Source organism: Meleagris gallopavo, chromosome 9 (genome assembly GCF_000146605.3).
Source record: "Meleagris gallopavo isolate NT-WF06-2002-E0010 breed Aviagen turkey brand Nicholas breeding stock chromosome 9, Turkey_5.1, whole genome shotgun sequence".
Classification (NCBI taxonomy): Eukaryota; Metazoa; Chordata; class Aves; order Galliformes; family Phasianidae; genus Meleagris; species Meleagris gallopavo.
In genome coordinates this window covers 9,410,048-9,423,981 of record NC_015019.2, presented here as the reverse complement: position 1 = coordinate 9,423,981, position 13,934 = coordinate 9,410,048, and the positions used below count along the sequence as shown (strand labels likewise).

The following is a 13,934-nucleotide window of genomic DNA, read 5'->3' as shown; positions in this document are numbered from 1 at the left end:
CCAAAAAGCACAAGACAGCCGGCATATTTCAGGATAAAACATTGCTTAACAGGAGGCATGAGGTTGCAGCTCAGCCTCAAATCACTTTTAGAGTTCACTTATAACAAATAGGGATTATTCACTCAAACTTTACTCACAGATAAACTATGAAGAAGCTGCCCCGTGGAAGAGTTCCACACTTTGAGAAGGAAATTGTTGACTGCAGTGATGACAGTGGCATCATATCTATCCCAAGCCACCATTGTAACCTTCAGTTTAGTCACTTTGTCCTCCCCAGATGCTACATTGTTTCTAAGAAAATTCATAATTTAAAGAAGAAATAAATCAGTAACTGCATACAGAAACATTTAGCAGCACTAACTCAATGTGAAGTTAGGGAGAGCACAGTGGCCACAACTACTGGCTAATGAAGGAGAATGAAAGAGAGCTTCTGCAGTAGCAAAAAAAAAAACAGATACAGAAAATGCTCAGTGCCATTAAGATTTATAGTTCTCTCTCCTTAAAAAGTACAAGTTTCCCTCCTGTTCTTCAGTGACCATCCTCACCTACCATAACTCCTTCTTTCATTTCTATTAACTCCTTTTCTACAAGACATTTTTTCTTATTGGTCATCAACACAAGTAAACTGCGTAGTGAGCAAAAGCTTCCAAAATAAATCAGATTCAGACTTCACCAGATAGCTTATTAAAAATGTAACCATTTGAAATTCTTTGTATTTCAATGCAGAAAAAACCTGCCTAACGGATTTCCCCTTTGTTGATTTTTGTTACCGTATGTATTCAACTAGAAGTCCACTTCAGAAGTCACGTGAGGACCTCAAACAGAAAATTTCAAAATTCTAATTGAACCTGAGAACAAAACGAACACAACTCATCTCTTACCTGAAAGCTTAGGGAAAAATGCAATATTAATTAATTGCTTTGGATATACATTTCTATATTACAAGAAATTCTGCAAAGCAACTCAGGTCTTGGATTAAAATAAGAAACCTGAGTGTGCTTATACAGGAAAGAAGGTTGTTACAGAAAAGAACCAGTGTCAAACCTCTCATCAACCTTCTGCCTACTGTCATTTGTTCTCAAGTGAGTAAAATAAGCATTAGTGGCCTAAATTCGTTTATCTGAATAGTAACTGAAGAAACTGCCTGTTATTTGTAACAATGGCTGCACAACACTAGAAACTGCCAAACATCCAGATTCACATTCGTGTTATATATTGTGCTCTTTTGTGCTCTTTTTCATGTTTTAAACTCAATGAATTCATTATAATTTAAACTCTATCCCATAGTACAAAAATAAAACAATATACATGACATAAAATGAATACTAATGACCTGAGGAAACTATGGCAGTAACAACTAGAACTTTTTTGAGAGGTGAGAAAAAACAAGAGTTGTCTTCAACACACACACACACACACACACACACACACACACACTTATTTTAAAAACAGACAGGTCTGCATAGGATCAATGAGGTTCTATTACAAATCTCCTTCCATGAAATGAACTCTATTTGACATTCTTACCTCATCAATAAAATACTAAGTATTCCCCAACCACTACAGTCAGAAACTACCAATTATTAATATTTTCTTCTGGGGGCTAATTAACAGATAGGGCCATGACATTTTCAATACACCACAAACATGCATTTTTAGTTAAAATTAAGTAAATAGTTTTAAATTCCATGGAAGATTTTGGTTGTTATGTACACAATGGTAAGCAGCATGCTTTGTTTAGTTTGCTTTACCCTGTCATTTTAGTCGCCATATCCAGGACTACACTCTTCCATTCTTGCTGATGATATTGCCATACTCTTGCCGTTCCATCTCTGCTTCCACTGACAAATCTTAAACTATGGGGTGAAGTTGAAAAACAAAAACAAACAAACAAAAAAAATAATCATGAAATTCTGAATAAGCATTAAGTCACTGCTGCTTCTGGTCTAATACCCAAATGCCCTTCTTACATGCTCGCTGTTTGGTAGCTTCACTATGGAGCTTTCTATCCTCAGCAGCAGCATGCTCAGAGCATACTAAATCCTGTGGCAAGAATGTTTAGGAGATTGGCAGAGGACTGTGTTCCCTCTGCACCAAATATGCACACACGTACACAGGTAAAACACTTGGAGATGCATACTTGTGTGTATACTCTTGCCTTACTCTCTATATGCCTACAAACAGGCACGTTTAACCTGTCATAAAATCTCGATGAACTGCTACCACAGAATAAAAAGCAGCTACAAAACTTGGCAAGTCAGGAGCACACGTGTTCAAGTCAGTACAGAAGCTAGGATGTATTTAATACTTTTTCAACACTTATTCTTTATATTGTTTCCGCATCTCTGATTTAGAGAATATAATTAAAAGACAGTGAGGTTACAATTTTCATATCAGATTTTGTACAGCAGAAAACAGTTTATATCTCACAACATTAATTACATTTGGTTATAGCTAGCAGATGGCCTTGGAATGACTTCAATGTCGTAATTCATACAAGCTGCACATTCCCTTTTAAATGACATCAGCAAATCCCTTGAGCAGTTCATAGTGGAAGCAAAGAAAAGAAATTACATGCCAAGAGTCTAGCATAAATTATAATACATTAACTTAGGGAAAAGGTGAAGACAGAGAAGGGAAATACCCACGCTGAATGAAAGTAGTAGCCCTCTCTGTGAAGCTGAATACAAAACTATATCATAAAACTTTGACTATCGATATTACAAAAGTCATTTTTGTTGAGAATTTTGAAAAAAGCTCCTTGAATAACATTCTTTCCCAGGAAAGCAAACGCCTTTAAAAACGTACTACATTTACATACAGAAACAATGATGGTTCACCTTTTCGCAGTTCTTGACCTGAAATTTTTCATGATGATGAAGAAGTGTTTAAATACACGCATGACAAGCTTTCCTGCTTTATCTTTTTTTTAATATAAAGTAAAAACATGGTCATAACTTTTCCATTTAGCATATGAGTATAATTTTCAGCGACTACCTGACTTAATACCCTCAGTGGGACTTGTGCTCTCACATTCCTTGGAAGGAAGGAACTGTTCATACCATTATATCAGTACACTCCCATATAATTTTCCATGACAACGATTTCTGAGTACAGGTGCAGTTGCTCTGGCAAAGGCACTGCTTTGCTTGGATGGCTCCTGCATGCAAAATTCCTTAAACCTTCTGCCAAGCAAAATAAGGAAAATGAGCAAAAGCTGGCATAAATGCATTTACATTAGGATGTTGGTCACTAATCATAGCTTGTCACACTGCACTCTAACACAGCTGTGCTGCAGAAGCTTGTCACACAGCTATGCCTATAGGACCCTCTCACCATGGGCATCCCGATTGCAATTCCTACAGATGCAACAGCACCCCGACTTACTACAGGTTTAAAAAGCAAAAGTAGTCATCTAAACTAATTAGCTGGAAATTCAGGATCTGCCTAAAAATTCACATTTTTGCAGACACGTTGTCAGACAGAAGCAAATTTTTATAAATAATAAAGCAGACCAATAAAATTGTCCACAAGAGCCAAAGGCCTTATACCCCACTGAAGAGCTGCTCTGTGCTTATTCCCCTTCAAGAACAAATCAGATTTTCTCCTGTCATTTTGGAGGCTGTTCATCATATCATGTTCTTCACTGGACTCCCACTGAAGTCAAGTCAAGAACTTATGAATGGCAAATTCGTTAAAACAAGCACACTTCCCAAATTTTTCAGAACTGAGCACCAGAAGAGAGAACTTGCTTGGTCAACATGCCCAGACAGGGCCTCACAGAAGAAACCATTCACCAAGGAATTAAACTAGACAGATAGCAAAGGGTGGACGATCTCATGCTTCAGCAAAATATCAGCAATGTCATATTATTTGGAAAATGTTTTCAAATTATGCAAATCATTGGCTGCTTTCTGGTCCCCAGCTGGTATAAAAGATGCAGAAAGCATAGACAAGAAAGGCCTAAAAACTAAAAAAAACCCCTAAAAACTAAAAAAAACCAAAAAAAACAAAAAAAACCACCCAAAACAAACACAAAACCCACTAAAATACAAACCAACACATTCAGAGTCTATCAACAACACTACCAGTTTCAACACGATAAATTCACAATTAAACAAAGAAAAAAGAAAAAAGAGTCCTACAAATAACACAGTTCTGCAGTTCAATTTTCAGTTATGCACAACAAATATTCAGCTGCCAAAGTATCCGTGACTCCTTTCCATCACACTTCAGACAACACACCAATTTCTATTTCTCCTCTCCTGTTTATCTACCTTTCATCAGCTACTGCATGAGGTTGTGGAGAGGATTGCTCCAATGCTAACCTAAGAGCATACTTCTTTGAAAGCCACATATTTCAGAGTTCCCATACTAAAGAAAGGGTGGAACAAGAGTAGCTGAAAGAGAGGATAAAGCGGCATCTTTATCTGTGCCTCCCTACAGAAACATGGGACATCTCCTTTGAATGCAACAGCTAACTGAAGTGCTGCTATCACTGGTAGCTTTTCCACGGCTCTGCCTCTACGCTGGCCATCAGCACAAGCTTAATCTGGCAAGCAGAGGTGTGGTATAGCCACTGTGCTACTCCCTTTGCTTCCTGGTGCTCCAGAAAAATAGGTGGTCAAAAGTCATTACCAAATGACAGCCACACAAACAGGTAAGTACACATGCTTGCTCTTCACCTCGCCCTAACAGGACTGAAATGATAAAGTTATTGGAAGATGAAATCCCAGATCCTACCGTAAAATCTGAAAACCTGAATACACTCAGGTGCTACTGCCAACTTTCTCAGGTAAAAGTACCTTGCAAAAGAAATCCCATTAATGAAGATTAAATCACAGCTCTTTGCAGATGATTGCACTCCAGTCCATGAAGCAAACTTGCTTGTCTGACCATCTATGACTGTGTAACAGTTTTTGCCCTTGCTTAGCTTATGTCTGTTACAGTGTTCTTACTCCAGAAGTAACCCTTCCTGTACTTAACAAGCCTACCTGTGAGGTGAGACTAAAAGGATACAAAATTTGGTTTCCTATTTACTCAATTTAGAAAAAAAAAAACAAACACCAAGAAAAGCACAATCACAGAATGTTTTTGTTGTTACAGCAGAAGACAGCAGGATTAAGCTTGTGGATATGGTACATATTTCCCAGGACACTATAAGTAATTTGTCTAAGATTAATCAGAGCCCACGTGCAGTCTTCCTGTTGCACTAAGTTTACTTTGGAAAGTTGTTTAGAAAATTAAATACCATAGTTTCAATGGAAAGATCCCAGGGCAGCCACTCACCTGTCTCCATTGTTACAAAACTGGACTGCGACAACTTTGTCCTAAACAAGGAGGGAAAAAAGTAAGTAAGTGCTTTGTAAGATGAAACACTCATCCAAAAAGATCTCATTGTTGAACTATTTAGCAAATTACACCTTCCTATGTGTGTCCTGTAATACATTACCATACAAATTCATAAGTCACATCCCCTGTTAAAATTTCCCCAAGCAGGCATTTTGTGTTAGACATCAAAAGAGAAAAATCTCAAAGAGGCAGTGAATCCACAGCTTTCCAGAAGAAGCTCAGAGATGCAAAGGATTTCTAGCTCAGCCTCTCCAATACTTGCACATTTAGGAGGAAGAAGCTGCAGCAGCTCTGCTCTTACCTGAACAGATCTTCTGCACAACGCCACAGGGCAAACCCTGCCTGGGAACCCTGCACCTTTAACACTGCACTGTTAACAGGAGTAAGACACTCCCAGAGTCCCAAGGCCTGGTAGGGATAGCACTCAATGCAATGGTAAAAGAATGACTTAACTACATACATAAGAGGCTTGCAATTTTTAGATAGAATATTAAAGCAGTTTAAAATATTTTTTCCAACAACAACAGAAAAAGCAAACCTTGGTTTTATTTCCATTTCTTAATTCTTGAGGAACTAGCATTAAATTTTAGACATTTTTAAGAAATCATAATTTTGTTTTGCTTAATACTTGTACTGGCTACATGCACTTGCTAATCTTTCCTCCCACGAGCATTCCCAGGTCCTGACAACAAGTGTCCAGCTCAGGACTTCTTCAGGGGCAGACTAACAGCAAGTTGAGGTATTAAGCAGAATTCCAAAAATCAAAGGAATTTCAGTTTATTCCAAAGCTGATGTGCTGAACACAGAAGACAAGTTCTTGCTGGTGAGTAAAACATTCGCTAGGTTTACTGACTTGAAGCTCTGAGACAGGACTCACGTAAACACATGTAAACACAGGACTCATGACATCCACTGAAGTGCAATTAATCAATTTAGTCCTCAGCCCAAATGCACAAAATATTATTAAAGTGGTTGGCTGGGCTATTACAGTATAAAGATAAATGCTCCAAGCTCTTCATCATTCAGAAGCCTATCAGTGTTGCTGTAAGTTGGCCTTTCTGATACACTGTTTACAAACACAATAAATAATACTATCATCCTCTGTTCTCAGTAACAAGTAAGAAATGAAGACAGATTTCACACTATTTTAGTAATCTTTATCAGATTTCAGTCAAATCAAGACATTCAACAGTTTTAATAGAAACCATCAAGACTTGGAAACCTATAAACTAATGCTGAAGGTTATATAGATATTCAGAATATTTTTAATTTTCATGAGAATCCATCTGCATTACCAGTGAAAGGATACTCTTACGTTTTCCTTGCTTCCTAAATGATCCAGAGTCTGATGCCATACTCTAGAACTAGAATGAGGTCTGAGGTCTTTTAATTACATGGATTTTTGTCACAAATCAAGTTAAACATTCAAGAACAAATTTAATAGGAATAATAATGTCTTGCATGAAAATTGCTTTAATTCCCCACCCCATCACAGACTCTCTTCAGGAACAAATGAAATAACCCAGTCCCTCCTCCCATTTCCTGGAATAAAGGTTTTCTGAGGGGGAGGCAGGGATAAAATATACAAAATATATAAAATATTCTGCACGCATCTCAGGCTTTAGGGGAATTTTAAAATAAGTATATTACAAACTTCAAGGCATTAAAATACCACGGTGTTGAGAGCCAATCAAACTCTAAAGAGAGAAAAGAAGTTTAATAGCATACACAAAACTTAAGTTCTCTAAATAAGGTAGGAAGAAAAAGGAAGATTTCCTTTCTGATTTGTCTCTTACCGTGTGAGATTCCAACTCAGCCATTTTCTCTGGAGACTCTGAGCCCAAATAATATATTCTTATCACATGGTCAGTACTACCTGTTGCAATGAACATGCCACCTAAGACAGACAGTGTTTCTGGTGAGGAGTCATCCAAGGAACAACTAAATTCAATTACTGCTTTATTGTCAAAGAAACAGTTTTAAATAAGTTTTAAACCCAAAATTTCAATGTAATACAAAGACACATCCTGAAAAAATAAGTCAACCCTGACAACTTTTGTTTTAACCTGTACTTTCTCAGACCGTATCAACTTTAACGTAACATTGAGGTCTGCAACATTTTACAGCTGTAGGTCTTTGTGATCAAAAGAAGATAAAATTGCAAGTTACAGCACTCATCAACTAATACTACTGCCTTCCCCCATGCCTTCAGAAATTATCACAGTGCCCTCAGACAGCCTATGCAGAACAGTGAAGGGGAACAATTTGATATCCTCACTGGTCAAACCAAGTATGGAAGCAGATCTATTAGAAGTGCATTAGAGAAATTATTGCTGAACTGGGAGTCAGCGATTAAGTAATTTTCTTGTAATGTTTGTTTGTTCTGTTAATAATATTGCAGAAAAAAAAATGGGTGCTCATGTGTGCTTATGGCATTGAAATGGTTTTAGCGAATTTAAGGACTCTAGATTTTAAAAAAGAAATATGTTAAGGGTTGTGTGGCTCTAGAATAGTTCTCAATTTCAGGTAACAAAAATAAATAAGAAGTTACACAATTTTACTAGTAAGAACCACTATTTTTGAGGATTAAGAGCTGTAACAAAGTATGTTATTCAAGCTGATATTTTCAAACACATGCAAAGGAACATAAGGACTTGGTCACTTACAAATCACTCAATAGATTATTTTATACTCTGCTGTTCAGTACTAAGTAGATTACTGAATAGCTGCTCACTAATGAGACAACTCCGTCTCCCTCCTGCACTCCCGGGCCGGTCTGGCCTCCACAGTTCTGCCAAGCAGCACCATGTGCAGCCTGGGCAGCCAGAGGGAAAGAGGGAGGGCAAAAGTGCCCTGAAGGAAACACTGGGAATTACTGAAGCCCAAAAAAGTCTCTAAGTGAGAACTGATCTTTCTAGAATACAGCCAAATCTGGAATTGGCAGAAGAGCCATTTCTAAACAGAAATCACCTGTCTGGAAGATTTCAAGAACTTTCTTTAGAAAAATCTTTACTGAAACTTTTTTCTAAGATGTCAAATTTAAAACAAAGAAACAAGCACATACAAAAAAAAAAAAAGACAGCTTGAAACAGACTGCATGAACAAACTGCATGAAGAGATTCAAACAATCACAGTTTGACAGTGCTGTGATTAACTGAAAAAGGCTTTGATATCATTCGTATTTATAAAGAAGTAATAGCCCTGTCACCGACCAGAGGAATTACAGTTCAGAAAACACTTTCCAGCTAGCTCATATTGCATACATACCAGAACTGAAAGATGAACAAGATATCTGAACACCCGGCCTGGACCTCTCCGCAAATTTCACAGGGCGATCCCTATGTGTGACATCACAGCATTTTTACTCTTCATTACTTTATTCCTGCACTGCAGCTCATGAGGTCAGCACATTCATCCTAAAACTTTTCATTTCATAATTCACACTTATTTTGCTAGAGCTTACTTTCATTTGTTTTCTAATAAAACCACCATTTTCTAAATTGAAAATATTTAACTTATTTATAATTATACTAACCAACTTAAATCTATTTAAAATAGAACTTGGCAAGCCATTTGTACCATAGGATTTATTTCCTATTAAGTGTGGGTTTGGTGACATCTATAAATCCGTGTTCTTCTGATCAAAAGCAATGAAATATCTTTGCTTGTACATTTCACACAAGGATGTGGTCCTAAACACAAAAGCATTAAATTCTTCCACAACACTCCTAGCAAAGCACAGTAAAAAGAAAAAATAACCTCCCCTCTGCATTGTAATGCCAAGACTCTGCAACGCATGTAAGAAAGTGCTCCCTGCCCCACACACTGCTGTTACGTATGGCAGTCACACCATAGTCATCCAGCAGCAAGTATACAGCACGACACATCCCCAAGGAACTTCCTCATTGAGAAGGAACATGCCTTAATTATCCCAGCATTCCTCTCCATTTTAAAATTCCAAATAAATTTGTCTTTCTTTTAAAATAATAATAATAATCTGACAGGCTTACTTAAACTTCATGGTGTTAGCATGCCACTGCCAGAAACAGATTGTTCCATCAGCACCAGTAGAAGTGAGGTATCGTGTTGTGCCTTTTCTTGCTGGAGAGAACTGAAAATAAAGTTTAGAATTCGATCAGCTAATTTCATTCTCCCTCTTACATGCTACAAATTAGTAAATGGACACTGACAGGAATATTTTTCATTAGCATGTTAACTTACTCCTCAGGATTACAGAGAGCAGGAAAGGCACAGACATAGAAAATGAACTTCCATAAAAATAAAGCCAAGAAAATAGAAACAAAAAACAAACACATTTTGACTAGCAAGCTTAGTTTGGCCACAGAAAATTTAACTCCAAAAGGAAACAAGCCTAGTCCTTCTGACCAGGGCAACAAGATGAGAGAATACGTCTGTAGTTCTCTATGTGCATGACATTTTCCTCAAAAAGTCATAAAGAATTATGATTATTTTCTAAGTTATCAGAACTTTTAAAAAAAGCTTGCTAGGAATGTTATATATACATTGTATATGTATACCATAAATAATATTTTGTTTACATAAATATATGTAACACAAAATCAAGTTGTAAAATATTGCCTTAATAATAAAATAAGTAAATTCCAACAGAGTTAAATTCAGACAAAACTGGAAGTACAGACAAGGGGAAGAGAAATGAGGTTCCCAGTTGCTGCATACACAGCTTTCAAGGATGCCAGCAGTTTCCCCCTGACCCTGCCAGTTCACCTGATGCTCTCAGCTGGGACAAACCTACACTGCCAAACACAATGGAAAGAGAAGTTTTATTCCCATCTGCTAGTACCATTTTATTTCAACAGCTTAAGAAGTGTTATTCCTTACCTGTATAGAAGTAATGGAAGCAGAATGGCCCTGCAGGACTGCGACTGGGGCACAGGTTCGAAGACACCACACTCTGACAATCTTATCACAACTGCCTGCTGCAAGCAGCGTGTTCTCATAGTTAACAGCCATGTCAGAAATCTCAGCCGAGTGTCCTCGCAGCGTTGAGAGCAGGCGCCCATCATCTGTAGCCCAGATTTTGACCAAGCAATCATCTGACCCCTAATGCCAGAAAAAATTTCCAAAGATTATATAAAATAATATACACATTGTGTGTCCATGGTACACATGTGGGCTGTGGATGAACAAGTATCTAAAGCACGTCGAGGTCACGAACTGCCAGATGAACAACTTCAGCAGGATTCCATAGAAACACATCTGAGTTTGGGAATCATTTTGTGATAGCAGGAATTGAGATGTTTGTAAAAAAGAAGATGCTCTTTTGATTTGTACTAATATACACTGCAAATATAACATCTCTCTACCTTCAGTAGTAATCAAGTTTCAGATGAGATGTTTAACTGTGTGTTATTAACAGGCACGTTCATCTATGCGAGCAGGATCAATCCAATACTAAATGTAAGGTGACCATAAGGCTGGAGGAAGCTCAAAGGAAAATGAGAACTTAAGCACGTGAGGCACCTCAGAACCTCTGCCAGGCCCTGAGAGCTGCCAGTCAGCTGTACCATGAGGTTTAATTTTTGTTGATGGAAGAGAGCTGGACCACAAAAAGAGAACACATGGATATCATGTGCAACTGAGAGAATTCAGTTTGGGACAGGATACAATCCAACAGCAGCTTATTGTAAAATTCTTCTACCTCTAATAGCAGCTACATAACTTCACATTCAGTCTGAATATTATAGACAATTTTTAGGCAGTTCACAATACTTGAACTATTCAAACATTAAAAACAATACTAATTTTGACCCTAATTCAAGCAGGCAAAAGAACAGCAGAGTGCTACATTCAAGTCTCAATCCATGTTTCTCCAATGTTCTTCTAGGATTACCACTAAGCACTCAGGCACATCAACACAGTAACACTAAACACAATGTCAACATCATCTGACTTTAAATTACATTTTATTAGCTGCATGTAAGTTCACAGACAAATCAGTTTCAGTACTTCATATAACTGCAGGTGAGAAAGATTTTTTTTTTTTTTAATGATAGAGATAAAAATGGAAAGGCCCTCACTGTGATCCAGAGTAATGACAATAATAATATCTCTATTTGACCAATTCATAATTAGTGGGAAAGCTAGCAAAAAAACCAACAACAAAGGTAACAATTAGCCTTCCAGGTAAACTGTGCTAAATAGCTATCAATAAGAGAAAAGAGCAAAGAAAAGCCAAGACAGAGATTAGTATTCACTCTTTAAAAATGCATTACTAGTTATTAATTTTTAAAATCTGTTGGTTTTTGAATACATACAATAAAAAACAAGTGTAGTGTGATAGAAATGTATGGTATATATTATCAAGAATAACTGAAAATGGTATTCATATATCCGTGAGAATATATACTGACATATATACTGCTATGAACTCTAGAAAGTACATTTAGCAGAGGCGTAAATTGCAGATGAAGTAACGAGGCTCTTTATTTGTCACCACGTTTTTACTGAAATGTAAGAGGACTGCCAGAATTTCCAAGGTTACCAAAGGTAAAATGTAGTTTAAAAAAAAAAAGTGTTAAGACTGAACTCAAGACTGAGCAAGCAGTATGCACAGTAATTACAAAGTCCAGAATAATTCAGGTGCCATTCAGCAAGAAAGTCGATTAACCAATAAAAATGAGCACACATTTCAAGTGAGAGCTAACAGAGCTGGACTGGAACAGCTCTTCTGTAAGGGCTGGCAAGTAGATAGCTGCTTCAGTCTACCAGAGCCAGAAGCAATTTTAAAACATCAACTCAAGTGAAAGGTGAAAACTAACAAAGAAAAAGATGGATTTTCATATATATCAAATATTTTCTTCCCTTCTTTTTCTGGAGGCTGTTTCTGCATCTCCATGAACAACAAAGAAGCTGATAAGGGATTCAAAAAAGAAGAAAACCAAACTAAGCAAAGCAATCTTCAGAGAAAAGTTAAATTATTAGACTTACTGTAAAAATTCTTCTCCCACTGCGATCAAAGGCTATACAGTAAACAGAAGATAGATGCCCTAATATCCTCTTGTGCATCTTCATCTGTTGGTAGGTGGATGTTGGGAACAAGTGGCTGAAACGTCCACATCCAGTTAACTGCCGTGCAGAAAGAATATTTACTGGAAGAAAAAATAGTAATAATAAAAATTAAGACCTGGATTGTGTCCAGGATTCAAAGTAAACAAATACTGTGTCAATATAAGATTTGGTAACAACGTTTATCTATAAATCTGCCACCTTATCAGGACATTCTGTACAGTATTCCAAAAAAAATACACAACCACGAAGGAAGAAGTTTTCAAAGCCTATTACAACACACAATACACCTGGTTTCCTAACAAATACTAAAGCAAAATAAAGCGTTTTTATAATCACCAAAAGTTAATCCAAGGGTTCAGATCACAAACAGGCCACAGATACACCCTGGGGACTTTGAACATTTGCTATTAGTAATATGTAATTCCCATATAACAACCATCACTGATGGTTGATATCATTTGATATATATGAAAATCGATTTACTTGGAAAGGACACTAGATCATATGTCAGGATCAAAAGTCTTCTATGTTTTCCATAAAGTCTCTCTCATTACTGGCAGTAGCAGCAACTTCCTTTCATTTTTATCACGATATAAGAACAAGAAATACGCAGCGCTGATGGAAAGAGTTCCAGACAAGAGCATCAAGCACAAAAAAAAAAAACAACTTGCAATAACGAATGATACCAATACTGCTACTCCTAGGGGTCCTGACAAAAAGAGGCTGAAACCTCAATGCCCAAAAGCATGAGGTAGAGCCAAACACTGATAGCAGATTCGCTGAAGGTAACTATGAAGCTTTTCACTAGGAAATGAGAGGAGAGACTAAGCATGAAATTGACTGCCAGGGCACACCACTGCAGGAAGATCATCATGGCTGCAGAACACAGAAAGACACTACTTTGATCCAATGCAGAATTTGAGTCAACTCTTGGCATCTAATTTCACCTGTCCTAATTCATACCACTTGAACTTTTGACTTCAGAGTTTTGAGAGTTCTTTCTGAATGCCACTCGAGATACAGCTGCTGGATTGGTGGGTTTGCAGACTGCTTGCAATAGGAGGCTCCCTGCAGATCCCCTTATCTTGTGTACTGCACACTGCAGTAGCCAGGACTTCCCAGGAGCCACAGGAAGCTCTCGAGTGCCTTTCAGCCCTTTATTTTAACAGCCTAATGAACAACTTGACCCATTTTCTTAGTTGTATCATCATACTTTTTACCTGCCTACACAAACACCAGGAAAAAAAAAAAAAAGACTATGGAAGATGTTAGAAAATTACAAAGTCAAGAAGCATCCTTTCAAAGAGTTACGAACTGGTTACACACTTCTGTACGCTTATAAGATTGAGGCATTTAAACACAAGCAGAGAGATAAGCAGGGCAGAAAATGAATTGATCCAGGTTTACAGAAGGTATTTTTGTTTCTCAGTTTTGTGCCCTGAAACTTGGGCTATTTTTAATAATTGAATGCAGTAAAAAAGCTACATATTAGAAAAAAGGCACAGTAGCATAAAAGAAGTCTGTGCTTGAAA

General features: G+C 37.3%; 1 protein-coding gene across 1 annotated transcript in view; it reads right to left on the bottom strand.

Annotated features, from left to right (window-relative positions):
• LOC100541004 (bromodomain and WD repeat-containing protein 3) overlaps positions 1–13,934 on the bottom strand; it is a 53,692-nt gene that overhangs the window by 25,222 nt on the left and 14,536 nt on the right. Inside the window, 8 exon segments of the mRNA XM_010715261.3 lie at positions 138–291; positions 1,752–1,856; positions 5,290–5,330; positions 7,149–7,249; positions 8,620–8,690; positions 9,363–9,463; positions 10,213–10,434; positions 12,322–12,482. Coding sequence (XP_010713563.2) covers positions 138–291; positions 1,752–1,856; positions 5,290–5,330; positions 7,149–7,249; positions 8,620–8,690; positions 9,363–9,463; positions 10,213–10,434; positions 12,322–12,482 — 956 coding nt within the window.